Source organism: Desmodus rotundus, chromosome 7, assembly GCF_022682495.2.
Source record: "Desmodus rotundus isolate HL8 chromosome 7, HLdesRot8A.1, whole genome shotgun sequence".
NCBI classification, from domain to species: domain Eukaryota; kingdom Metazoa; phylum Chordata; class Mammalia; order Chiroptera; family Phyllostomidae; genus Desmodus; species Desmodus rotundus.
Genome location: NC_071393.1, coordinates 10606016 through 10632440, shown reverse-complemented (window position 1 = coordinate 10632440; position 26425 = coordinate 10606016). Strand labels below are relative to the sequence as shown.

At 54.1% G+C, this 26425-nt stretch overlaps 2 protein-coding genes across 5 annotated transcripts in view; one reads left to right on the top strand and one right to left on the bottom strand.

Moving 5' to 3' along the window:
* Positions 1-3907: 3907 nt before the first annotated feature.
* Positions 3908-20386, top strand: RAB35 (RAB35, member RAS oncogene family). 2 transcript variants are annotated; one of them, XM_053927928.2, is made up of 6 exons: positions 3919-4171; positions 9468-9518; positions 12448-12571; positions 16514-16638; positions 16730-16854; positions 18065-20386. In XM_053927928.2, the coding sequence occupies exons 1-6, from the start codon at positions 4120-4122 to the stop codon at positions 18191-18193; spliced, it is 606 nt and encodes a 201-aa protein (XP_053783903.1). In that variant the 5' UTR covers positions 3919-4119; the 3' UTR covers positions 18194-20386. The 2 variants fall into 2 exon arrangements, with proteins under 2 accessions (XP_053783904.1, XP_053783903.1); XM_053927929.2 differs by lacking the exon at positions 16730-16854 and having other exon boundaries at positions 3908-4171.
* Positions 20387-21200: 814 nt separating this feature from the next.
* Positions 21201-26425, bottom strand: part of BICDL1 (BICD family like cargo adaptor 1) — a 73582-nt gene continuing 68357 nt past the window's right edge. For all 3 annotated transcript variants that reach the window (XM_053927925.2, XM_053927927.2, XM_053927926.2), the window contains 2 exons: positions 24867-24987; positions 21201-22313 (listed from right to left, as the gene is read on the bottom strand). In XM_053927925.2, coding sequence (XP_053783900.1) covers positions 22152-22313; positions 24867-24987 — 283 coding nt within the window. In that variant the 3' untranslated portion in view covers positions 21201-22151. The remainder of the gene's footprint in view (positions 22314-24866; positions 24988-26425) is intronic.

The window sequence follows — 26425 nt, the reverse complement described above, 5'->3', positions numbered from 1 at the left end:
TTTAGTTGTATTTTCTTCTAAATCCCCAGCCCAGTGTCTGGCACACAGTCCTCGGATATTTGCTGAAGGAACCATAAGCTCCATGAGGACAGGGCTTTGTCTTGCTCATCTGGTGTCCTCAGTGCCCAGCGCAGTGCCTGGCACCAAGTAAACACACAATATTTACTGAATTAGCGAGTGAATTGCCAGGCATGTGATTTTTTCTTTTTAAGTGCTGCTTTGGTTGATAATGTTTGCATATTGCCTTCTGCATCTGTCCCTTCCTGTTGTTACCTCACACCTGGGCTTCAGCAATAACCTCCTTAAAAGTTCTGCAGCTGAAATCCATCCTGCATGCTTTCACCAGATTACTTTCCTAAAATAACATGTTGATATTGTTTCTCTGCTCAAAAACTTTCCGTGCCTCCCCAGTGTGGTTTCTAATGTACAGACAGGTGGGGCTGCAAAAGCTCATCTGTAAGTTAGCTGTTAGTTAGAACAGTGGAACAAAGTTTCCCATCAGTAGTACATACTGGACCTTACCTCAGTTGTGAAAGTTTATATATATGTAGAGAGAGATATATCCTATCTCTTTATCTATCTACCAAAACATAGCTCCATTCATTAAACTGTAGGGTTTTCGGGTTTGTTTTTTTTTTTAAGATTTTATTTATTTATTTTTAGAGAGAGAGGAAGGGAAGGAGAAAGAGGGAGAGAAACATCAATGTGTGGTTGCCTCTTGCATGCCTCCCACTGGGGACCTGGCCCACAACCCAGGCATGTGCCCTGACTGGGAATCAAACCAGAGACACTTTGGTTTGCAGGTCGGCACTCAATCCACTGAGCCACACCAGCCAGGGCTAAACTGTAGTTTAAATAAATGTAAAATAGTGTTTCTACAGGAAATATAATCAGAGCTTCATTTTGGGGATGCCAAGCACATATCCTGCCCTCTAGGGAATTCCCCCTCAAAGATAAAATTGATGATTTGCACAGGCTGTGACAGTGGCTGTTTAATACACCTGTCATTCAAAGCTCTCTAAATTCCATCAGGAACTCTCTTCCCCATCAATCTCGCCAAAAGTGATAGCGCTCCTCCTCTGAAGTGTAGACTGCTTATTCGACACGATTTTATCTGTTGCATTGCCTTGCATTTTTCATTCCTCCTGAGTATGTCTTATTCTGATAAGACTGTAAACTCCTGGAGGGAAAAGGCTCTCTTCTCCTATCTGTGGCATGTAATGAACAAATAGCACTCATTAAATAGTTTCTAAATAACTGAAGGAATTATTCTTATTGCTGTCCAGAATACGTATGCAGGCAAGTCAGGAATCTGGTGGTCTTCATAATGGCCAGTTCTGCTCTACTCAAAGCGTCCTGCAGCCCTGAGATGTCAGGAGGCTGCCTTGGAAGTGTGTGCTAGTCTCCAATCAGAAATGGCTGAAAGTATGCATGAGTCAGTGTACAGCGACCTTCGTTAACAGCACTAGTTACTGTTTATCACATGCCTATACAGGCATCCCTTGGAGATGCTGTAGGTTCAGTCCCAGACCACCGCAACATAAAATGAGTATCACAATAAAGGCAGTCGCACAAATTTTGTGGTTTCCCAGTTTCACATAAAAGTTATGTTTGCACTATACTGTAGTCTATTCAACAGTGCAATAACATTATGTCTCAAAAATATGTTTTACTAAAAAATGCTATCATCTAAGCTTTCAGTGAATTGTAATCCTTTTGCTGGTGGAGGACCTTGCCTTCAATTTGTAAAAAACACACTTTCTGCACAGGGCAATTAAATGAAATACTATGCCTGTAGGTGCCATGTGACTTACAAACATAGCTCTAATCCTTCCAAGTATCCCATGTAGGATCTGGGTTTCTGAGACATTGTGAACTGACTTACCCAAAAGCTCAAAGCTTTTAAGGGATGGAGCCAGGATTTCAAAGCCAGCGTATGAACCAAAGTCTCTTTAACTCCACAGCAGGTTAAGAAGATGGTCGGAAGTGGTCGGCTACACTGAGGCTTCCTTCCCTTATACTTCCCTAAATAAAACGGCTTGATCAAAGGGGATCCCACTAATCTTTCCCAGTCTAAGAAGGACTACTTCTCAGTGGTCATGTGGGCAGCTCTTCTCCCAGCTAGTACCTTCAGATTCCAGGTTCTTTTGACATCACCGTACTGATGATGCTCAGCTCCTGGAAAAACAACTGAAAGCTTGAGTCAGACACTCCATGTGCTGGCTGGGTAGCCCAGTTGGTTAGAGCGCCAACTCCATAAGCCAAGGTTTCAAATCCAGTCTCTGGTCAGAGCATATACAATAAGCAACCAATGAATGCATACATAACTGGAATAACAAATTGATGATGATACTCTCTCCAAATCAATAAAAGGATCTTCCCTGCAACGTTATTATAACAAAAAATTATAAACACTGATGCCTATCAACAGCAGAGTGGTAAAATTACAGTACCATATGGAGTACTATAAGGCATTAATAATAAAATGTCTAAGTTCAATAATAAAAGTAAGTATATGATTAAAGAGAAAAGGTGGTCCTGGTTGGGTAGCTCAGATGGTTAGAGTGTCAGCCCAACGCTCCAAGGTTGCGGGTTGGATCCCTGGTCAGGGCACATACAAGAAACAACCCATGAATGCATAAATTAGTGGAACAACAAATTGGTTTCTGTCTCTCTCTCTCTCTCTCTCTCTCAAAAAAAAAAAAAAAAAAAGCAACCAAACATACACATGTATGTGTTTGCATAGGAACAGAAAACTCATTGAAGGACATGTATTCATTCAACATTTAAACATTTTAAGGTATCCAAAAAACATCGGGAAGTTACCTGTGAGAATTGGGTCTGAAGAAAAAATAGTAACTTTTACTTTTTTGGTAAACTTCTGTACATTTTTTAAAAACCATGAGCGCTACTTTTTGTAGTCAAGATTTAAAAACATGTTTGATAAAGTAGAAATATCTAACAGGTTCTTGACTGGAAAGGGACAGGTTACTTACAAATCTCTGCAATTCCATAATGAGGATGACAGTAGGAACATCCTATTTTTAGGACAGGTAGGAACTTACTCTATAGCTGGAAAAAAAAGGGGTGATGATAAAGCGAATACCTCTCAACTGCTGACGGCCCCGATCTTCCTAACCATACAACTCTAAACGGTGCATCTGCCTGGAGGTGGTGTGAAATTGAAGCCCAGGGAGCTGCTGCTTTCCGTCTCAGGCTGCATCTTACACACTGGGTCATTAATCTCCCAAACACAGCGTCAAGGTGGACGGGATTCTGAATCGAACTATTCTCCCCATTTTTACCAAAAAGGCAACTCAGGTTCTAGAGGTTACAGGGCTAGGATCTGATTTCGACGCAGAGCTGACCTCAAAGCCTACACTCCTAACCCGCTAAACTCCGGCAGGCGATTCCTGTCCTGTAAAATTTAGCTGCCGCCAACCGCTTGGGCGTCCAGTTCACAGGCTCGGGACGGGACAAGGTGAGGGCTGGCGCCAGCACCCTAGGGGCGGTGTCGCTGCAGAAAGGAGGCGGAGTATCCGAGACTCCGTTCTCGACGAACCGAGAGCTTGCGTATGCCCCGCCCCCACGGTCACCGCGCGCCCGTCTTTTCCTAGCCGCAGCACTTGCGGGGCTTGAAGGTGAAGGAGCGAGTCTGTCCCGGACCACTGCCGGCTTCACCGGCACTCTCGGCTTCTTTCAGTTAGGGTTCGAGAGCAGCTCAGCTTTCTGAGGTCTCAGGGCCGCGGGCAGCGGCCGAAATGATCACCAAGAAAGCAGTGGGCCACCTGGTCCACGGCGGCACAACTACCAGAGCGCACGCGCGGTGCGCGAGCGCGGAGAGGGCGCGGCTGGTCGCGGCTGCGGCTGCGTGCAGGCGGTGCCAGACGCTGCGCCTGCGCAGTGGTGGGGCGGGGCGGGAAGGAGAGAGGCGGCGGCAGCGGCGGTGGCTGCTGAAGAGAAGGAGGAGGAGGAGGGGGAGCTGAGGGAGGTGTTTCTGTCAGTTCCGGCTGTTTGTTCGGGAAGTGGATCCGCCGCTGCCGGAGCAGCCCAGAGGGAGCTGCGGATCGCGAGGCCAGCACCGACCCCGTCCGCCTGCCCGCGCCTCCCCTGCCCGCCATGGCCCGGGACTACGACCACCTCTTCAAGCTGCTCATCATCGGCGACAGCGGTGAGGGCCGAGGCGGCCGGAGGCGGCGTGGGCCCTGCCGGGCGCGGCCCGCGGGGGCCTCGGGGCGGGCAGACGGGCGGGGAGGTGCCGGCCAGCGCGGGGCGGGCGGGGCTGCCCAGCGGCCGCCCGTCCCAGGGGCGCGCCGAGGGGCTCCGGGCCGCGCCATGGAGAGGTTGGGGCGTGGGACTGCGAGGCGGAGGAGCCAGGCGAGCAGGGGTCGCGGCTGGGGCGTCCGGTCCACACACCACGCCTGCCGCTGCCTCACGTGTGACCTTGCTCAAGTCTCACGATCTCTGGAGTTGGAGAGACCTGGGTTCGAGTCCTCGGTTCGAGTCCTGGGACTACCAGCTTCCTCACCGTGTGACCTTGGGCAAGTTGTTTCGCCTTTCTGAGCCTCAGTTTCTTCACCTGAGAAGTGGGGACTTGCCTCGCTGGGTGGTGTGAGTATTTGATGAGATAAAGCTGGAAAAGTGCTTAGCACCGACCTGGTGTAGATGTTCTCTATTGATGTGGTTAGTAGTATTCTTGGAAGCCTCAGTTTCTTCCTCTGCAAAGTGGGGATGTTCCCAGAACCTTCCTCATGGGATTGCTGCGAGGTTTAAATAAGGTAAGGCAGGTAACACACTTCGCACAGGGCCTGGCACATTTCCTGCCTAATTACCGTCGCTCCAGCTCTGTGGTTCTGTTTCCTCTTCTGTAGAATGGAATAATGGGATCTGCCTCCCTGCGCTGATGGAGTGTTCAATGAGATACTGCACACATGCACACACGGTGATGGGAACGGGGCCTGGCACGGGATGCGTATTCGGTGTTTGATTGCTCGTACGTGCTGTATGTATGCTGGACAGGTACTGGAGGTGGGTCAGCCGCTATTACCGAAGTGCTGACCATATCCACACTCCACACTCCTGGAGAGCTCCTAGCTCAGTGCACTGCAACCTCTCCAGTGTCCAGTGCAGGGCCTGGCACCCAGTAGGTGCCTAACACATACTTGTTGAATGAACGAATATTAAGCATCCTTAGAAGTGCTGGCTGGTTTCTGGGAGAGGGTGGAGGGTTTGAGAGGTTTGGAGTGTGGCACCTGCAGGTTTATGGACTGACCACGAGGTCAGGGAGGCAGGCCTCAGGAGGTTGTGGGAGCATATCTGAGGCGCTGGGATTAAATGATGGGAAAGGAGGCTGGGGAATGCAGAATTTATAGACCAGACCAGACCAGACCTGAGCTGAATGTGGGCAAGGGGGTCATGTGACTGGAGGCAGAGACCAGGTTGGTGGTAGGGCCCATGGGCTGCTAAGCAAAGAGGGGACCAAGTCAGAGAGGTTGTAAGACCCTGATGTCAGAGTGTTGGGTGACAGTGTCATAGCTGGGTCGGGGAAGTAGGTGGGTTTTGGTCTCACTGTGGAGCTGGATTGGGATGTGGTTGGTGGTTTGGATCAGGTGAAGGATGGCTGAGGTTTCTGTGGTTACTGGTGGAAGGGAGAGGTAAGAGGAAAAATTAGGGGCTAACTATGGAGATGAAGAGTAGCTGTGGTCGGGGAAGGAGTTAGAAAGGAGGGGGTTGTGGTTTGAATGAAAGAAAACCAGACGGGCCATGCAGACTGGCTCTTGGAGATGGCCTCTGGCATTCCTCTGGGTTCCTAGGCTTATGTCTTTAGTTTTACAGGATTTAATTTCAGCCTTGGCCTTGGTTATGAGCGGCTGGCCCCAGGGTGATTTCTCTCCTTTAGGAGTTAAAGTCAGTCCACTATGGTCAGGGGTCCCTATCGCTTTGTAAGACGCCTAGGACATGTGTTGATACCCCAAAACGAAAAGCAAAAATTCAGCAAGAAGATGCGGCTTGTTGGCTTTTGTGCTCTATAAAACCCAGGGGATGAGTTTGGCCCCCTTTCTCACAGTACATTTTGCGTGGTGTATTGATTTTTCACTCAGAAGTCAGGTGTGGGAGAAGACTCCTGGGTCAAGATTGATGTTGTCTGGCTCCCAGTTCAGTCTGACCGTGGAGGACTGCGTTGTGAAGAGGACACAGATGCTTTGCAGTTTAATTTCTCCTGACAGTGAGCTGATGCTCCAAGTCGAATGCTTGGAGGAGTTCAAAGTAAGCTTTGGCAATTGGGCAAGGAGATGAACATCATGCTCTCCCTGACCAGGGCTCCTTGAGTGGATGCTCCCCTAAGGTTTATCAAATGAGTTCACAGACACTCTCTCATCTGCTTCTCACCCTTTGCCTGTGTGGTTTGTCAGATAAGCAAATTAAAGCTCCAAGGAGCCCGCTGACTTGCCCAAAGCTCATCAGAGGCAAAGGCAGGAGTTAACTAACCATAGATTCGTGTGTGAGCAGCTGGTATCAGGCCTAGCAAATAGGAGGCCCTCGATGAATGTTAGTTTCTTTCTTTATATATCTGGAGTTCTTCTTCCCACTCTGCCACATTGTATACGCTTCTAGAATACGTTCCCTCAGCTTCTGCAGCTCTTCTTTATGCCTCAGGTTCTACACTTTCTCTTATGTTCTGCATTGGCTGACTTGTAACATTTGCTCCATGAGGCCAGCCATCCTCGTTCTTAGAACCAGGAGGCTGGAGTGGCCTCTAGAGGTCTAAATAAAGCCTTTCATGTTACAGATGAGTGAACTGAGGCTCAGAGAGGGGAAGTGACTTATCTGAGGTTATACAGTGAATTAGTTACTGAGCCAGGTTTAAAATTGAGAACACTTTACTTGAAGGTCTAAAGGTCTTCAACAGTCTAGAAGTGAAGCAAAGAGGAGTGAGGGAACTATAGCCCAAGGGAGGAGCGGGGCGGAGGGTGGGGACTCCTGTGGAGGCTCTTTGAGGGCCAGAGCCTCGAGTAGCCCAGGAGGCAGAATTCAGGGAGAGAGCGCGGTGACGACCGAGGGTGGAGTGGGAGGGTTTTACAGGACACATCTGTGTCTCCTGGCTACCAAGAGGCATAGAGTGCCAACCTCTGCTCCGTGCAGGGTGAAGATGATGGAGTGGACTGGTTTGGTTTCATACTAGAGATGGCCCTTGGGAAACTGTTGGCTTCAGCTGTGGGAAGGTAGATTGGGACTTGTCACTTCCTCCCTTAGGCCAGCGTGGTGGGATGAATGGTAGCAGTGTGTTTTCCCAAAGAGGCCGCTCCCAGGGATATTTTGGAGATGACATTTCTCAGGGTGGGTGTCTGTTCCTTTTAAAGGGAAGAGCAGTGCTGGAGGTTGGTGTCAGGCCCAGAGTAAGGCTCGGAGGAGCTGTTGATGTGGTGGTTGTAGTGGTCTCTCTGCGACCTTGTGGTTTCCAGAAGCTCCGCAGAGAGTGAGCGGGGGAGTGAAGGGGACCGGGAGAGGCCATGTTGGAGGGGACGCTACCGCTTCATTGCCTCATGCAGAGAGAGCACCTCCCTCTCATCTATTTCAGCTACTGTGGAGTCAGATAGCATTTAATTTTAAAAAAGTGTTCTGCTGCCTCCAAAAGTTTGAAAACCACTGTTTTGGCTCCTGTTAATGCTACAGTCATTGCATTAGATAGCATGGCCGTCAGTGTGATTGGCGTCTATTTGGTCATAATTCATTTCACAGTGCTTTGTTGGCGCCTACTAAGTGCTGGGCCTGGCTTCCAGCACGTTGAATGTCCAGGGTATATGAGGCGAGATCTCCTTTCTAGAGGAACTCAAGCCTGATTGCCCAGACACAGCTTTCAGCTGAGTAAGCGGACCCAGGAGTCTCCAGGAGGAAGCAGAGGAGCCTGCAGGGCCTGTGGGGTGTTGGCGCTGGGCAGAGTGCTGAGGGACCCAGCCCAGGACCGGGCTCTCCTTGGGCTCAGCAGGAAGCCTCGCAGAGGCAGCAATGAGGAAGTGGTTCTGAGTAAGAGTGCTGCAGGCACCGGCTGAGCCGCAGGTACTGTGGGCGCAGCACCCCCAGCCTGCCTTTGGGAAGGTCAGGCCCAGGTTTACTCCATGAAACCAGTTCTCCTGGGCTCTCCTGGACAGTGTACTCACCTGGAGAAGTCTCCAGATGAGATCATCAGAGGATGTCTGGATTGGTTAGGGTTAGGGAAGCACAGCTGGGGAGGGGACCCAGATAGTGCCCTCTCTGAGGAGCTGGTGAACGCTCTGGGCTCCTCCCCACAAATATGCACATGCACTCAAAATTTGCACTTGGTTTGGGGGTTTCTCAGACTCTAGTCTAAGATCTCTTCGAATCTAGCTTTGAGAGCACTGCTGCTAAAAGTCCACCAGGAGTGAGACGCAGGAGCCCCTTTGGGGTCTTTGTATTCCGCTTCCTGAAACAGAAGCAAGAAGACTCCGCAAGCCTTCTGTGTTGGAAGGAGCTTTAGAGCTCCGGAGTAGGGTTCAGATCTCAGCTCACTCTTCCTGCTGAGGCCCCTGGGCCAGCTGCTTACCTCCTTGGAGCCTCAGTTGCCCCTCAGTTGCATCTTAAGAGATGCAGTTGGAATTACAGGCGCATCAAAATGCCCATCACACATAGTGCTCTTTGCATGCTAATTCTTTCCTACTGTGGTCATTTGACCCAGCTGGCCTTAAGGGTGGCGGGGGTAGGGGATGGGGCAGAAGGACACAGGACCGTTGCATCTGGCAGGCTAAAGCCGCTGTGTGCCGGAGTAAAGGGAAGCTGAGCTTAGGGTTCCGCCTGTTCTGGGAACCAGTGTGCCAGCTGATGCCGTGGTGCGTGAGGTGCTCTGAGCACACGGGAGCTGTCGGGGTGACAGGCGTGTGGCAGACAGCCGCTCCTCAGTGACCCAGCTGGAGGTGACATCAGCCGGGGTAAGATGGCTGACAGTTGCTTTGAGTTGTCTGGGCCTCAGTTTCCTCACCTGCAGAGTAGCCCCGGTGATCTCAAGGGCTCCTTCCAGCTCTGCAGTCCTCGCCTCACACTGCGCACGAACTGACTCTCCACACAACGCGTGGTTTTCTAGGGACCGCGTTTTAGATGTACTTTGGGGCCCATGTCATTTGGTCGACCTTCCCCGGCAGTATTTCTGTCACCTGGTCCCTTCCTCTGGGCTGCTGGGGCTAGCTCTCAACACAGGACCTGGGCACTGGTCCCTTTCTCATCTCTTCCCCCCGGCATTTGGGGGGCAGCTTGTCTTACACAGGGACGGAGGAAAAGGTCAGAGATTGGGTGGGGGAGATGTTCTGGGTGTGTGGCTGCTTGAGATCAAAAGCAGCACTAAGGAGGGAGCTGAGCTTGAGTTAGGACCTGGGTGCCATCTCCCCGAGGAAGGAGCACTTGGGGTGGAGGGAGGGCACCGGGCCTCCTCTCATCTCCTGCATTCTCTCCTGCAGGTGTGGGCAAGAGCAGTTTACTGTTACGTTTTGCAGACAACACTTTCTCAGGTGAGTGTGCCCTTGGGGTGCTGCTGGGGTGTTTGGGTTTTGAAATCCCTCTCCCTAGTGCCAGAACACACCTGCCTCTGCCTCGTGTCGGAAACCTTGTCATTCTGACTGCAAGCTGAGGGAAGGAGAAGCAGGGGGAGGCACAGGTCAGAAGCCTCTGTGGTTGGTCTTAATCTGTCTGGTTCAAAAAAATCCTTTACAGGCCTGTACTTTGGCCACCCAGGGTCTTTTTGTGACCCAAACATTTAAAAAAGAAAAAACAAGTTAAAAAAATATTACAAGTTAGTACATGACTGTGTAAAATTTCAAACAGGAAGACTCCCTAAAGTGAAAAATGGAAGCTGTCCCTTCGCCTGCGCTCTCTGGTGCCCTGCTAGCCGCTGTTCAGCACGGCGTCTGTCTTTCTGACTTTGCTTCTCCACTCTGCACACGGGGCGTCAGCAACCGGCCTTCCCCTCAGCATGTCGAGCGGCACCCTCCCACAGCCACGTGCAGACCTCTGGTTCTTTTGCGTGGCCTGGAAGCTTCCTGGGCTGTGCATGGGTGCACTCAGTTCTCTAACGGTGCTCTTGACGTGTGCGTGCTTCCCGGCAGCTTCTGGTGGCAGTGATGCTGCATTTCTTGGGATACGTTGTATGTTCATCCTTGTGTAGCAGAGGAGTCACTAGGTCCTGAGTATGTGCGTTTAATTCCTCACATCCTCTGAGCTGAGCTGTCAAAGAAAAGTGCCCATCAGTGCTGGGTCTCGGTAGTCTTCATTTTCGCTCAGCCAGTCAGCAAAAAGTGCTGTCCCATTTAAGTTTATGTTTCCCTGATCCCTGGTGAGGTGGATGTGTTCTGTTGGCGGACTGCATTGGGTCCATTGCAGAGGCTTCGGGCTGGCTTGGCCTCTCTGATCCGGGATGGCGTGCGGCTGACCTGTCGGGAATTCCCTGTGATGTGGTTAGAGGGAGCTAAAACTAGGAAGTGATCGCAGGGCTGATGCCCGTCTCGGTGGGGAAGCAGGCTTCTCCCAGCAGTAGTCCTGCCTCAGCACTGGTGGCGTGAACTGGAAAGAGTTGTCCGTGTGACCACGAGCCTGACTAAGTCTCAGCTCATCTGTACAGTAGGGCCGATCGTGGCCCTTTCCATAAGGGTTATGGCGAGGGTCGGCTGTGATGTGGCGGTCACAGTGCCTGGGGCTCAGTAAGCTTTCAGCACGTGCCGGAGGGTGGTTGTTGCCAGTGCCTTCTGTTCAAGAATGGTCGCTATTGGGCCAGCTTGTCATGCTGAATAATCCTCTTCCTCCTTATGTCCCTCTGACTCCCCATCCTGTTGGCTTTCACTCCTGGAGGGCTCTCCTTTGCAGTCTTGCCCCACTTCCCATGTCTACTACCAGTACCTCGTTGGTTCTAGCCTGAAGCGTTACTGCAGCCCCTACCCCGACCCCATCAGACTGCTGAATTCTTCTTGCTCGTATGCAGCTCGGCCAGGGGCTTGCCAGTGCTTAACACCTCAGCCCCCCTCTCTACAGCCAGCAGAGCTTGTGTAGCCAGGTTTTCCCTCAGCGCCAGTGCCACTCCAGGCCCTGTGATCCTGTGTTGTGGGGGGCCCTTCTGTAAAGGAAGTAGAGTGGAATCCCGGGGCTCCACCCACCAGATGTCAGTAACATTGCTCCCCCCCGCAGTTGTGACAACTAAAAATGTCTCAAGACACTGCCCAGTGTCCTCTGTGAGGACACAGTCCTCCTGTTGAAAACCTTGGCCTTCATCTTCTGTTTTCAGCTCACCTTTCCAGTTTCTGTGGTCCTACTGTTTGTTCATTCTTTTGCTATTTCACGAGCTCCCTGGCTCACTCATTCATTCTGCCACAGCTGCTTGCTGAGTGCCTGCTGCAGGAGGTGCTGGGCCATACTCCTTGGCATCATCCCGTGCTTGCACAGCGCCGGGGCTGGCTCGTTTCCTACTGTTTTCTCTCTGTTCTCTGTGTTTTGCCTCTGCTTTTTTCCTCTGGGTGGAATGTCTTCCCCCACCTAATCTCAACCTTTGACATTTTACCTATTCTTTCAAGCCAGGCCCCAGTGTGACTTCCGCCCCAAAGCCTTCCTTGATCTCGGGCCCCACCTTGAACTTTGACCTTTCCTTTAGAGCTTTGAGAGTTGTGACGCGGTATAGATTCAGTTGTGTGTGTGTCCTGCAGCACTGTCACACCGTAAGCTCCTAACAGAGCGAAAACGTGTTGTCTGAGCACTCGGGTCTTTGTAGGTCTGCACAGGGCTGTCCTGTTGGCCAGAAACTCTCTTCCACTCCATCTTCACATGGACGCCCCAGGAGAGCTGTTTGTAGTGCAGCTCATGCTCTGATGGAAACCTCCAGTGCCTTCCCGTCACACACAAAAGAAAGTCCAAGCTCTCCAAATGGCACAAAGGCCCCAAGATGGGCCTCGAACCCCTACCTGCCTCTGGCTCTGTGCTTGACCTCACGTGACCCCCTCCCCCCACTGCTATTTTTGCTACTGTCTCCTCTGCCTGGAGTTTTTCAAAATGCAGATCATGTGTGTTAGGAAGTTAATTTTGTGGGTCATTTAAAATGTTTGGAATAGAATAGAAAAGAAAAACAGAACGCATGATAAGTCTCCCACCATACAATTCTCGGAGCACAGCTAACAAACAGCCCAGCCACTCTAATTAAAAGAGCCTGTCCCTCCCCCCAGTCATGTCTCCGGTTTTTTTTGTGGCACTCATCACTCTTGAGATTGTCTTCTTTGTCACTGTTTCGTGTGTCCTGTCTGTGCCCTCCTCACCTTGTCTGTGGGGCTCCGTCACAGCAGGACCATGTCTTCCTCATTCATCATCATGTCCCTGGGACCTTGACCGTGCCGGGCCCAGAGTGAGGGCAGTGCAGTCTGACCGGGGCTCCCGTGGGCCTTGCTAACGTGAGTGTCTGTGCAGGCAGCTACATCACCACGATCGGCGTGGATTTCAAGATCCGGACCGTGGAGATCAACGGGGAGAAAGTGAAGCTGCAGATCTGGGACACGGCTGGGCAGGAGCGGTTCCGCACCATCACCTCCACGTGAGTCGGGCTGGGCCCCCCTCGCCACCGACATCGGGACACAGTTGAGTGGCTAGTCCAGGTCATGGTAGAAACGTCGCTGGGGTGGGCCCCTGAGGCTGTCGGGAGGTAAGCTCCTTGCTGGCCAGCCCCCCCCCCCACTTCCTAAAGATGTGAGAGGAAGAGGGGTGAGGTGTGGCTGCTGCCCGTGGGTGGGCCGCGGCCGAGCACCCTGCCTCCGGGGCAGCCAGGACAGTCCGGAACAGTCAGCCTACTGTCTGGCCTCTGGTTCTTCTGTCTGTAAAATGGGATAATGGTGATACTGGCTTCACCAGGTGTTCACTTAGTCAGTGACAGTTACCTTGGGGTGTCAGTAGTGACAGCTGGGGTCAGCTGTGCAGCCTCCCTCCCATTACCCACCCTGACTTTTTGAAGCTGGCTTCTCTCTGCTGGGAGGCCTGGAAGGCAGCTGGTGCATAGGAGGCTGTCGAGAGGCCACTGCCTGGCCTCCCCAGAGCTGGTTCCTGGGAACCGCTCACCCAGCAGGCTGCCCTCCTGTGCTGCCGCAGCACCTAGGTGACTCCGAGCTGCAGACAGGAGGAGAACCCAGCTGGAGCTGCAGACAGCTGAGTCCTGTGGACGGGCTCTTGGTTCTCAGGCTGTTAATGGGACAGGTTCCAGGAAAGAGCAGGGCTTTGAAGGCAAATGGTTCAGAATTTACATTTCTGTTCTACTGTGTGACCTTGGGCAGGTTGCCCAAATGACCTGTGCTTTGTCTTTAGGGTTTGCTTTAATGCTGAGCCATGTGTGCCAGGGACTCTGTGCTCGGGCTTCAGGAGGGTCTCCTTGAGCCCTCTGTGGGTGTACCATTACTGTCCTCATTTTACAGATGAGGGAACTTCTGGGAGGGGTCCTGCTCCCGGTGGCAGGAGCCTGAGCTGCACATGGTGGTGTGTGCACCAGAGTAGGAGCCTTGTAGTAGTTGCTTCTGCAATAGGCTTCTCCTCTGTCTGTCCCCTGTGGTCCCTGTGTGAGTGGGGCTCTTGGGAAGGTGGGTGAGGAAGTTCTCTGGCCAGAGACCCCTTTCCTCCCTTCAGCATGGAAATGGGTTGGACCCCAGGCTGGCTTCAGCATCTCCCGAGGGTGGGCAGTGCGAGGGGTGAAGAGCCCCCACAGTGGTGGCTGGGAGCATGGGGGACTCTAGGAGGTGCTGGCTGGGTGGCTCTGGTGAGGGGGCTAGGCCCCGAGTGGTTTCTGTGGGTGTCTGTCCCTGGGCTAGCTCTGTAGCGAGCACCCCTGCCCTGTGGTCTGAGACTCCCCGGAGCCCCAGGGGTCACAGCCTGGCGGCTGCCCGATGCAGCCTCCTGCAGCTGCTTGCTGATGAGCTGCCTGAGTCCCCTTGTGTCTCAGTGACTGTTAGTGGGGCGCTGAGGAAGGCAGCAGGGGTCTGAGGCTCCTTGGGGTGGGTCTTTGAGTGGCCTGTGTGTCCAGGCCCCAACACGACCAAGACCTCGTGGTCAGACCAAAGCACTGACCTCGGATGTCCTTGCTCTGGACTGGAACTGTCACTGAAGACGTTACCTACTTCATTTCATTTCATCCTGATAAAGTTCTGTGATTATTTCCATGTTATAAACAAGAGTGAGGCCCAGAGAGGGTGACATGACTTAGGTTGGTTGGTTAATCAGGAGCTGAATTGAGGTCTGATGTCAAAGCTCTTGCCTTTAACCAGCCCACAGCCCTGCTCTCTGCTGACCCCTCACCCCCAGGGGACTGGGGCTGGGGCAAATGGCAGATGCTCCAGTCAGGTGGGGTTCAGGGCAGCTGAGATTGTAGGGCCTGTGGCCGTGAGAAATGCTTCAGCCTGGGCAGTGGGCCCTGGGGTGCCAGGGCCCTTTTAGAAGAGGACCCTCAGCCCCTCCCCTGACTGCCATGAGGTCAGCTCCTTTCAGGGCGGGGGAGGGGTGAATGGCCTCCTTCAGTTGTTGGGGAGACTGAAGTTGCTCAGCTGCCTGAGGGCAATATGTTTGTTTCAGGCTGCTTGAGCAGGGGCAGTGCTGCGCCCTGGCACTGTGGGCACCAGGTCAGCCCCTGCTGGCCACCCTGTCTGTCTGGGGAGGCTGAGGGTAGCTCCATTTTGGGGCCCCCGACTCTGCCCCTCATGAGGCAGGAGGCTCTGCTTTCTCTGCCGAGGGGTCACCGAAAGACCTGACGCCCCATGACGGCAGCTGGTGAGGAAAGACGGAGACTTGGAAGAGGCCAGGAGTGTGTTTTTCAGGGGTCAGGGTGGTCGTGGTACAATAGTGTGGCATTTCCTGACTCGGGGCATTAAAAGGGAAACTGAAGTTGCATCCTGCTGGCCTGCCAGGGAAGAGCCCCACCGGCTCTCAGTTTCTTGTCTCTTGGTCGCTGGGTTTTGCCTACCAAGTAGTACGGCCAGGAGCGTGGGCTCAGGAGGGGTGAGGAGTGGGGCAGTGAGATGAGAGGCAGGGGTGACAAGGAAGGGAAGCCCCTTGGATGCCTGGCCCTGGAGTTTGGTCCAGGCTCCCTGACGGTGGTGTGACTTCAGGCAGGTCACTCAGCCTCACGTCCTCACTGGTAAAATGGCAACTGTCCTGTTTGTGACACCAGGCTGTTGAAAACATTCATTAGGTAGTGGATATAAAGCGCTGGGTGCTGTGCCTGGCTCAGAGCGAAGTTGTGAATGGGAGTGATTGCTGACGGCGGTGGTAACAGGAGCATTGGAGCCTCCTCGCCCCTCACCGGTCTCTCCGTCTCCGATAAAGGCCTTGCATGGGCCCCAGAGGAGGTGGAGTTTCCCGGGGAGCAGGGGGCTTTGTGCTGGGGCCAGAGCTGTAGGTATCCGTGGTGTCTTCCAGCAGTCTATAGCAGAGGAGAGTTGGAAACACATTGCACCGTTCACACTTTGCTGGCAGGGACAGTCGTCTCTTCCCCTGGTTCTTGGCTTGCACTTATACCTGCTCAGGTGGGTGTCCACCTAGCTGAACTGTGTACCGTTAATAACCTGGTGCTCTCAGCAGCAGCTGCCAGAGGGCGGGGGCAGGGGTGGTTCTGAGGGCCCAGTGCCTGGACAGCTCGACTCTTAGGAGTTGGCTAGGCTGTGGGCAGTGGTTCTTACCTTGCAGAGCGGAGTCTCTGCAGCTCTGGGTGGTCACACAGTGTCGGGCGGGGGAACCACCTGGCTGTTGGGTCTGGGAAGGCTCTCCAGGGAAATGTGAGGCCCTGTCCGCCTCTTCCTCCCTGGGTTGATGTCCTCCATCTGTCCTGCTGAACCATGTGAATGAATTGGGGACATAGTTTCTGAGGGGAATGTTTACATCCTGCTGCCTTCTGGACCTTCGGGCTGACCGCAGGCCGAGGGGTCTGTGCCTCCGAATGGTGGCATGTGCGGGGCGCCTGCAGGCCACACCGTCTCCATGCTCTCCCTGCCAGCGGCAAGGATGAGTGGCGGGACAGGAGGTGCCCGTCTGTCCCCAGGGCAGGGTGTGCAGGCCGAGGCAGGGTTGCACAAATGGTGCGCTGTCTTGGAGTGGCATTTTACTAAGATCTGAGGAGAGAACATTTTTTGACTATCAAAACACAGATAGTGGTAGTATGATGTCAAATGCAGAACTTGCCGAGTTTTAAAAATAAAACAAGAACTTCAAAGAAGTTTAAAGCTAGTGGCAGACTCGAACAACCTGGTTGCCCACCTTGGGGCCGAGCACTCCCTGCTCACTGGCTCCTGGGGACAGCGTGAGGTTCGGCGTCCCCACCTGCTGAGCTTCCCTTCCTGCTGGCTGAGGCACGGATCGAAGAAGTCCAGGCGAGGTCAGGCAGACCGGAGACTCTGGGTGTCTTGCTGGGAAGTGTTAGTCCCATCCCGGTTCCTGGCTGTTCTCTGGACAAGGGCAGGTGGGTTTTGTCTAGGCCGAAGCTCTGATGCAGACCCTGGCTCTACAGGTATTATCGAGGAACCCACGGGGTCATCGTGGTTTATGATGTCACCAGTGCCGAGTCCTTTGTCAATGTCAAACGGTGGCTTCACGAAATTAACCAGAACTGTGATGATGTATGCCGAATACTAGGTGAGACTGGGCTGCCGGGGGTGGGGACAGTGGGGTGGAGGGTGCTGGGGGGTGCCCCTGCAGGGCCAGCTGACTTTGCTTTGCCTTGAAGTGGGGAATAAGAATGATGACCCTGAGCGGAAGGTGGTGGAAACAGAAGATGCCTACAAATTCGCGGGGCAGATGGGGATCCAGTTGTTTGAGACCAGTGCCAAGGAGAATGTCAATGTGGAAGAGGTAAGGCCTGGGCCAGAGCAGGGATGGGGACAGAGTGGGGCCCAGACCTGCTCCACCGCTGCGACCCTTCTCTCCCCACTGCCAGCCTGCCTGGTGCACCCAGTGGCCAACAGAGGATGTCATAGTAACTGCCAGGCCCTTTAGAGGTGTTAGCTCCCATCTCAGCAGTCCTCTGAGGCCAGTTATCCCCACATTTCAAATGGGGAGCTAGGTTCCAACTCCAGGATGGTCACCCAGACTGTCAGAGGCCGAGTCAGACGTGGACCTCTCCCACCCCACCATGCACTTTCCACCCAGCCCTCTGGCTTTCCCTGGGGCCTTGGCCTCCGGGACTCAGGTGACACCTGCTTCTGAGGGACATCCCCACAGACGAGCCGAGCCTCTGGCTCCGGGGCAGCTTCTGGTCCCTTCTGCAGGGCACAGAACAGTAGTTGGGAGTCTGTGGGAGAAAAGTTGGCCCTTTTGCCACAAGCCCGGGCTGGCTGCACTTGCAGCTTTGGGTGGGTCCTGCCCGTGCTGTGTGGGGTCCAGAGGCCCAGAGAGGCCGGGATCCCCGCTGCATCCTGGACACCGGGGGCCTCAGTCAGGCTAGGGTTGCAATGTGGGCCTTTCTGCGTGGGGACCTGTGGTGGGGCCCACACGACCTTGGGCAGCAACTTATGGTCCCTAGACTCCATGTGTTTCTTCTCTAGATTTGGGTGGGGTGAGAGTCCCTGCTCCTTGGGTGCTGAGGACAAAAAGTGAAGTGGGCTTTGCCGAGCGCTTGATGGTGCCTTTCCCAGTGGAGTCAAGGACAGGAATGTGGGTTGGTCGGTGGATTCGGGCAGGGCACCGGTGTCTTGGGGTCTGGGGAATGTTCCGGGCAGGATGTGCAGTGAGGTGCCATGGAGTGGACAGGCTCTGGGTCCCTCTAGCCTGTCACCAGAGCAGGGGACCTTTCATCTGTCTTGTCCGAAGATTCCAGCTGAAGGAGAGGGCTGGGGACATATGTACATGAAAGACTGGAAAATCCTGAGGGATTGACCTTTATGCTTCACCACTTTCTTCTAGAAAGGATGTGGGGGCAAATGCACCAAAAAATTCACAAGGAGAAATAGAAAGCTAGGCCCTGGGAGGCGGGAGGTGGCCGTGCTGGCCAGCAGAGGTAGCACAGCCAAGGTGGGGCCTGCCCATAGGCCTGAGGCCCGCCCTGCCTCCTTCATCCTCACAGATGTTCAACTGCATCACAGAGCTGGTCCTCCGAGCGAAGAAAGACAACTTGGCGAAACAGCAGCAGCAACAACAGAACGATGTGGTGAAGCTCACGAGGAATAGTAAACGAAAGAAACGCTGCTGCTAATGCCTCACCCAGCCCACTGCAGAGACTGCACTGCGGCCACTCCCTGGCCCGAGGCCCACGGGGCCCCTCGGGGGACAGTCTCAGTTTCGTGCCGTTATTTAAAGAATTCTCTCCACGTTTTTGTATCTGGAGGCGCCACGTGCACTTCCTCCCCTTCCCCTTGAGCACCGAGAAGGGGTTGGACAACCTGCCCTTCCCTTCTGGTGCCCCTGGCCAAGGCGCCTGGGCCCAGCGAGGACGCTGCCAGTGAGCGGACTGATTAACCATTTTGTACATAGTGTATATTGCTTTAACCAGCCGTTCCACCCTCGTCCTGTTCTGGCTTTGCCTCCCTAATGCCAGCCTGCTGCAGCAGACCCCCTGTCCCCATCCCATCTTACCGCCAGCAGCTTCCTGAGGAGACAGGATCGCGTTCTACCCACATCTTCTGCCAACCTGGGCTGGTGGAGTAGGCTCCATGTTACTTGTTCTGTCCTGCAGGCCGTCGTTGACTTCTGTCCCTGGCACGGAGGGTCTTGCCCGTCTCCAGGGCCTTTGCCGTCTGTGTTCCCAGCCCAGCTCCCTGCCCTTCCCATTCTCTACCCCTAACCGTTCTGCCGGCTGGGGAGGCCTGGCCTTGAGGTAGGCTTGCGGTTCTCGTTAGAGGTCCTGCCCTCAGCTGGTCCAGCACTTTGGATCCACAGGAGTCACTCCTGCCCTTTGGCCAACAGATTTCTTGTCCTGCCTTCTAGATGCCTCTACGCTACAAACCCAGGGGAGCTGTGGCTTCTATTTATACCAACCTGTTTCAGTTCCAACAGAAAGATGGTGTTCATGCAGGGATGGGGCTTAGGAGCATTATTTTAACAGCTAAAGAAAGTGAAGCCAAATCAAATGAATTAATTTCCTCACACTTCTCTTCCTGAGGTTTGATTGGCCCTACAGCGTAAGTGGGGCCTCCCCTCTGAGCCCAGTGTTTTTAGAAAAAGTGAATGGCTTCCTGTCATTATGGGGCCGGGCTCTTGGCAGGGCAGCTCTGCCTTCCGGGACGTTTCTTGGTGGGAAAGCAGAAGGAGCCTCTCACCCTTGTCTGTGTTGGCCCAGGGCCTCCCACTTAGTTCCTGAGTCTTCAGTGTGGGGAGCGGGTGCTGCGGAGTGTGGGGAGGGTGCCTCTGGGAGGAATGGCAGCAGCCTCAAGTCACTGACAACTGTTTCAGTATGAAAGTGGCGTGAGAGTTTCTTAGCAGGTGGGAAGGAACGGTAGCTGGGGCTCGGCTGGGGCTGGGAGACAGCCGACCCACCCTGGTCCCACCCTGGTCCCTCGGAGGAAAAACCAGGGTTAAATGCATATGATTACTGTCCCCTTCCCTCCTCCTTGGGATACTTCATTCACCTTTCCCTTAAAAGGATCATGTAACCTGGGAATAATTTATTTCAACACCATGATGTTTTATTAGATTTCCTTCCCTAGGCGGTTTCCAGGCAAAGCCCTGACTGGACAATCACATCACAGATCCCACTGCAGATTTGCCTCGTGAACACTGTTGAGGGGTTTTTAATCAAAACGGGGTGGGGGGGGTGGTTTCCTTTGACCTGTTTCCACACTTCCCCAAACTGCCAAAACACCGGGGTTCCATGGGACAGGCCTTCCCTCTGGAGCCGCAGGATGGGGGATGGGGGCTCTGCGGGCTTGGGAAGGCGGTGCTGTGGAGGAAGGGGGCTGCGGGCCAACTGGCAGGCGGTCTCATCTGGTTGGGGGGCCAGGATCCAAAGTGCGGTCTGCATCCTCAGACTGTCCTGGCGGATGATCGGTCCTAGGGTGGGCGGCACCCGCCAGCCACTCTGAGCATTGAGGGCAGGCCAGTGAGGCAGTGCTTGCACATTCAAGCAGCAAGAGGAGGGGGTCCTGGAAGTTTCCTGCCCAGGCCAGAAACCCTCATGGCTTCTGGCAGCTGGATGTCCAGACCCAGGTGGTGGGGTTATTTTGGTGACGACAGTGTGCCTGTCCCACTGAGTGTTAGTACGCATGAATAGGGGGGTGGGGGTGGGGGCTCACAGGGCTGGACCGATGTCCTGGTGGACCTGATTCGAAATCCTGTCGAACAACAACACTTTTAATGGTTTGCTAGGATTATTTCTGTATTGAAAGTTTCTAATTATGCTTTTTTAAAAAAGTACTAAAAATAAAGGTTCAAGCTGCCAAATTTTCTTCCAGGGTCTGTTTCCTCCTCTAGCTGTGCTCTGGGTGGGCTTGGCTTCTTCCACCCATTGTGTCCGGCTCGTTTGTTCTGGTTTAGGCACAGGGACACTCTGAGAAGCCAAGTTCATTTTGTCCATGATAGGCTGGTTCAGGTTGAGCTTCTCTGGTTTGACACATTGGCCGAGAGCACGTGTGGTGAGATGCCAGGGGAAGTGCCCTGTTTATTCCCTGCGTGCCCGGAAGGATGCAGTGGAAGCTTTGCCTACAGCGATTTCTGACTTGAAGTTTCTGCCAAGCTGAAGGGCTGGCCTGTGGCCGGGCAGCTGCGGCTCTCACTGGCAGGGAGCCCAGGCCAGGGTGGGCGTGGAGGCTGTGCCTTTAGCCACTGCTCCCAAAACAGCTGTCACAGGATGCTTCCACCCTCCAGGGGAGGTGCCCCTTCCTGGCTGAATCCACTGGCTGGGTCCCCATGTATGAGGTGACTTCCAGGTGTGTGGGGGACTCACTATTTCTGCATCTTCACGCCAGCCAGTGGCAGTTCTGGAAGGTAAGCTGCGTTCCAACCAAACAACCCCTCCGGGTACCCAATGACTAAGGCAGGAAGCTCTGTAGAAATTCAATTTATTCTTAGACTATTTTCAAAAGAAGCAGTGGTGCGCCGTTTTTCTAAAAATATGCCTTTATAGATTTTTATATATAATATGTATATTATAAAATCCATACATGTATTTACATGATTGCTACATACAAAAGTACAGCACTGTGGTATGTACATATCTATAGGTACATTCTTTCCGCTCATCCCTGCTGTGCTTTTCCCAGGTGAGGGAGGGAGACGATCCTTGTGAAGCAGCCTGCAGGCTGCTCAGCCTGGGTGCCTCGGAGTGAGGCCTCAGCAGAGGAGGAGCAGTGGCTGCCGAAGGAGCAGGAGCAGCAGGTTGCAGGATTCATCCTTCTGCAGGCCTAGTGGGCAGTATCTGGAGGCATCCACCCCGTGGTGACAGTGCTGCCCTTGAGGTGGAGGTGGCTGACCACAGACCCCTCTGGGGCCGTTCTGTGGCCTGGACTTGCTTGGCTGAACCAAGAACTTGTGTATGTGAGTGGAGCTGGGCGCTGTGGTTGGAGAACCCCTCCCAGCCCTGGCCCCATGAAGGGGAAAGGACTGGATGGCTAAAGCCTGCCAAGGGCCTGTCCTGCACTGGTGGAGGCCGGGGAAGGAGAGCAGTGATGCCAGGGGGCAGGCCCACCTTCCCTCTGGGCTCAGCATGGCCTCAGCCAAGCCACGGCAGAGCCCACAGAGCCCACCGTGGCTGAGTGCAAGAGAACAGCCCCAGCCATCAGGCCCCACAGGCTGGGTCTCCTGCCCAGAGTGCGCCCTGCAGAGGTGCATGCACATGGGTGAGGGGCCGCCTCCCCCTACTCCCTGGGCCAGGGGCTGGGGGAGGGACGGAGGCTCAGGCCAGCCGGGGCAGCAGGAGCCCCTGAGGCATGCAGAGAGGGCCTCTGTTTCTCCTGTTCCCTGTGTTCCACAACAGGAGGGCAGCAGTGCCTGGGGTTGGGCCAGGGAGCCACTGAGGGGTGGGCGGGGCTGGCCACTCTGTGGGCGTCCTGAGCCCTGCTCAGCAGCTCCACCACAGCGGATCCTCGGGAAGCCCAGGCTGGGCTGGGCAGTGGGCACAGGGCTCCTGCCTGGCCAGGGGAAGCCCTTGCATGCAAACACCCGCACCCCTTTCAGTTGCCTCCAGTCTGCCCATCCTTGCTGGCCTGATTCCTCCCAACTTAAATTTTCCTGAAGAATGAGAAGAGCCGTTTGCCTTCGGTGGTGCTGGGCTCGTCCCCGTGGCCCGTGCCATGGGCCCTGGAGAGGGCAGCAGCAGGCCGGCTCCGTTCCTTCAGGCGCGTGTCCATCAGCTGCCGGTCAATGACCCTGTGCATGTCATCCTGCAGAGAGCACAACAGAGGGGACTGAGCAGGGCAGCATCCTGACCCTGCCCAGGGAGTTTACAAAAACATCCGAAGGACTGAAGGACAGGAGATGAGGGAGAATGAGGATGAAGGATGAGATGAGTGAGTGGCTGCAGCTGGGCTGTCCCAACCAAGAAAGCTAGTGTAGACGCTGGGACGCACGGGAGCCTCCTGACACCTCAACACAGGACTGGGGCTGGCCTCTCCTCAACAGTGTCACCCTTAGCTGACCAACCCCGCAGAGCCTTTGTCCCTATGGGCGCAGACAGGCTGCAGCTGGCACCTTCCTGCCTGTCTCCACTCCGCCCACCAGCTCCATACCAGTGCTCAGCCTTGATAACTATTACTGGCCCGAGCTGCTGATGCCCAAGCACCACCAGCAGCTACAGGTGACAAGGACAACCACACACATCAGCCCCCTACTTGCGAGGCTCCCATCTGTGGCAGAGACCTGGGCATCACCACTTCAGGGTTTGTCTTGCTTCAACTTAGTGCCCCTTTCCTTAGCCTCCTCACTGGGGTAGCACCTTTCCCTTCCAATCTGTTGAAGTTGTCTAGAAAAAGCCCTCCTCACTGACTCCTCCCTACAGGACCACAGCTTTGACTCCCCGGAGGAGCTTCTGGGCACAGCAGCTGCACTCTAGTTGCTAGATTTTGATTCTGTGCAAGATTCCACTTGACAAAGACATTCGGCCACTAACACGGTATGAAGACTATTGGTTAAGCCTGTCTACTTCACATCAGCAGGGAACATGGCAAGCAGCTGCCTGATTCCTTCACCCTTGAACCCTGTGGGCTCTGGAATGTCCTGGTGAAAAGACAGTGAGCCACAGGCTAACCCTGGAGTAAGCCAGCTGCTCCTGAGGGCAGGAAGTGGGGCTGGCTGGCCCCTCCCGGAACAGCTACCTCCCACCCCCTCACCGCTGGGGGTCAAGTTGAGTGTCCACAGGTTTCAGTGTGGAACAGACTTGGCCACATCACCAGGCAGCAGCGGGTGTGGACTTCCTGTTTCCTCCTCTGCTCGTGTCCTGCTCTCCTGCCTTCCTCTCTTCCTTCATACTCATCGTTGTAACTTCGTCCCTCCTTACAGAAAGAGGACACATCCTCCCCACTTGTAGCATCCCAGTGTCGAATCCTCAGCACAGTGCCCTGCACTTAGGATGTGCCGAATACAATCTACGTTGTTAAGTGCAACATCAGGAATGCTAGAGTGTCCTTCAGAAAGAAACTCACAGCTGCCAGTGTTTATTCTGGCACATTGCATACTGCATTTTTTTATATTTTAAAATTTCTCACGGTGATCCTATGGCATGTATCACTTTAGAACACCATACATGTACATCCATGAGCTGGTCATAATCCCATGCCTGCTGTTACATCTGCGGCCAAAGCAACCCATTTATGAGGCAGTGGCACCAAGAACCAGGGGCCAGCATGTTGGTACTGGGCCACGTGCTGCCGTGCTCACTGGACGTGATGTGATGGGAGGAGGGAGGCCAGGACTCGATGGCAGGGCACACTGCACAGAAACGATGCCAGACTCCAGCACACAGAACACAGTGGGCCACAAGGGGGGCGGCAGGGATGGGACTTCGATGGCAGCAGCGGGGAGTGTGGGTGGGATGAGGGCTCAATCTCACCTCAAAGGCAGGAGGGGTGAACAACTAAAGCTGTTGATACAGGAACTGAGAAAGGCCACTAGATCAGAAACCAAAGGAGCCAGATAGTAAAAAGCCCTGAGGAAGCAAACTGTAGCCAGGAGAGAAGAGAAAAGAACAGGACGGTGAGCCAGGGCGAGGCTGGCCTAGAAGCCAGGGACCAGCTTGGGGGGTGGGGGAGGGTCAAAGCTCAGAAGGACCCCTGGAGGAACAGTCACCCATCACCAGCCCTCCACTGCAGGGCTTGCCTGGCTTTTCATGGGCCTGGTTAGGATTTCTTGGGGAGCAGCATGAATGGTTACACCCATATCGTGAAATTGTACCACCCTAACCTCATGAACAAAAAGCAAGGACAGCTGTGGTCCGGCAGAGAGCCATGTTAGACCTGCGATGGGGTGGGCTGCCTGGGCTCTGAAAAAGGGACACACTGACCCTTTTTCCCCAGGCCTGCACCCAGACAGCATTCTTCGGAAAAAGGAAGCTGGCCTTTGAGAAAGGGAAGGACAGCAGCTGCTGGCAACTTGAGGGTTGCTGAACTACATCCCTCTGTGAATTTTCATTCAGCCTTACAGGGCTTCCTGGGCCCTCCTAGTTAACAGCTGTTTCTTTCGAGCGAATTTAAACAAAGCCGTGATGATTAGCTGAAGGGGGCCCCTGTCCCAAGCAGCACAACCTGGGGTTCACTGCTCTGAGAGTATCCTCACCCATCCTTCCCCAGGACCTGGGGGAGCGAGAGCTCTGAAGTTCAGCAAGTGAAGACTGGGGTTACTGCTCACTCATGTGCACTGGACCCTCCTGTAAAACCAAGCCCTTCTTACACTCTGCCTGTGTCCGCAGACTCCTCCTGGAGCCTTGTCTTCCCTTCCCTTACCTGCCAAGCCTCAAGCTGCTGAGAGAGGTTCAGTTTCTGCTGAATGGCATCCAGCAGCTGGCTATTCAGAGACATCATGTCCATCTTGCATTTGGCGAGTTCCAGCTCCACAGCGTTTTTCCTGAAAACAGACACGCCAGAGTGACCATGGACACCTTGTGCCAGAAGCAGCGGGTTTTTACCTGGGACACTTGGAGTCCACAAGATGAGGAAAGAGGACGCTCTGACCCTCAACTCACAACAAACAGTAACTATGATATTACTTGTAGAAGGCTGAAAAATTTGTAGCATGTTTTCACAGGCATTTTCTTAATTTCCCTAAATGACCTAAAGGTGAAGGGAGTATGTCAGCCCATCTCACAGATGAAGCTGTTAAGAGCATGATACTTAAATCAGGACGAGAACCTGGAGGAGATCAAAGGCCTCACACAGCACTAAGGAGCTGCTGACCCTTGCCCCGAAAAGCTAATCCCTATGGGGGGGGGACCTTGTCCTCCCGGTTCTCTCCTTTCCACTAGCAATACCCCCATTAAGGGATCTAAGAGATACTTACTCCCGTATGCAAAGGTGGCCACAAAGTGATCATCACCTCTTAGCTAATCATTGTAGCCAACATTAACTGACTGGTGGTAGATCACTCAGCATGTATTTGGGCCTAGGGGAGGAAAGCGCCAAAAAGCAAGGTCTGAAATACTTGCTCTGCTCTAAAAAAACGGCCCCTGTACTCGAAGGCCACAGAGAAAGCGCCTAACCGGTTATCTCCGGATGACGACCGCCAACCGACCGGTAACTGCTCCCACCCACTCACATGCACTTTGTAGTTTCACATTTTGAAATGTTTCACACATTACTTTGTAAAACTTCCCCAACACTGCTACATCACAGTTCAATGCAAAAGCATTAATTTTTGGCGTGAGGGGTGGGGAAATGGGAACAGGAATAGGACGTGCAGGAAACTGCGCCGCCTCTGCAGAGGTGGCACTGGTTGCCTTTCTGCCAAAACGGGCATTTAGTCCTCGTCTTCCTCAACTGTTATTTTTTACATTCGACACGACAAAAACGAGCAAAAATGTCCTCGCTGCACAGGGCCAGCGACCACTGTGCACACCCAAGGGCAGCTAGAGGACCCGCAGGCGGAGACAGCCCAGCTGCAGCCTGAGAGAAAAGCACTCCAACAAGCGGCAAGCCAAGCCCGGCCCGAGGCGGGGCAGCTGGGGTAAAGCCAGTTCAGGGCACCACCGTGACCAACACGTCCTCACTGGCCTCTGGTCCACTGTGCAATTAGTCACCTCCCCTGACACCCCCACCGCTCCGGAATGGCGCCCCACCAGCCCTTTCTGGAGATGCCGCTCAGGACAGCCCAGCCCGCACCGCTGGGTCGCTGGGCCGGGACCGGCACCGCACTGCGGCTGCAGGGACTGGAACTGAGCCTGTCCAATCAGCGGGGAGGCTAGGACGCCGCAGGCCGCCACGTCACGTCCGCTGCCATTGTGCCATTGGCCTGTGGCAAAGCGAAAACCCTCGCGAGCCGGTTGCCATGGACGCCCAGCCTGCCTGAG

Bases quoted from the DNA above. Each gene is read 5' to 3' on its own strand.
- RAB35 (XM_053927928.2), top strand. From the start codon at position 4,120: ATGGCCCGGGACTACGACCACCTCTTCAAGCTGCTCATCATCGGCGAC. The intron at 16,639-16,729 runs GTGAGACTGGGC...TTTGCCTTGAAG, and splicing joins TGATGTATGCCGAATACTAG to TGGGGAATAAGAATGATGAC. The intron at 16,855-18,064 runs GTAAGGCCTGGG...TCATCCTCACAG, and splicing joins AGAATGTCAATGTGGAAGAG to ATGTTCAACTGCATCACAGA.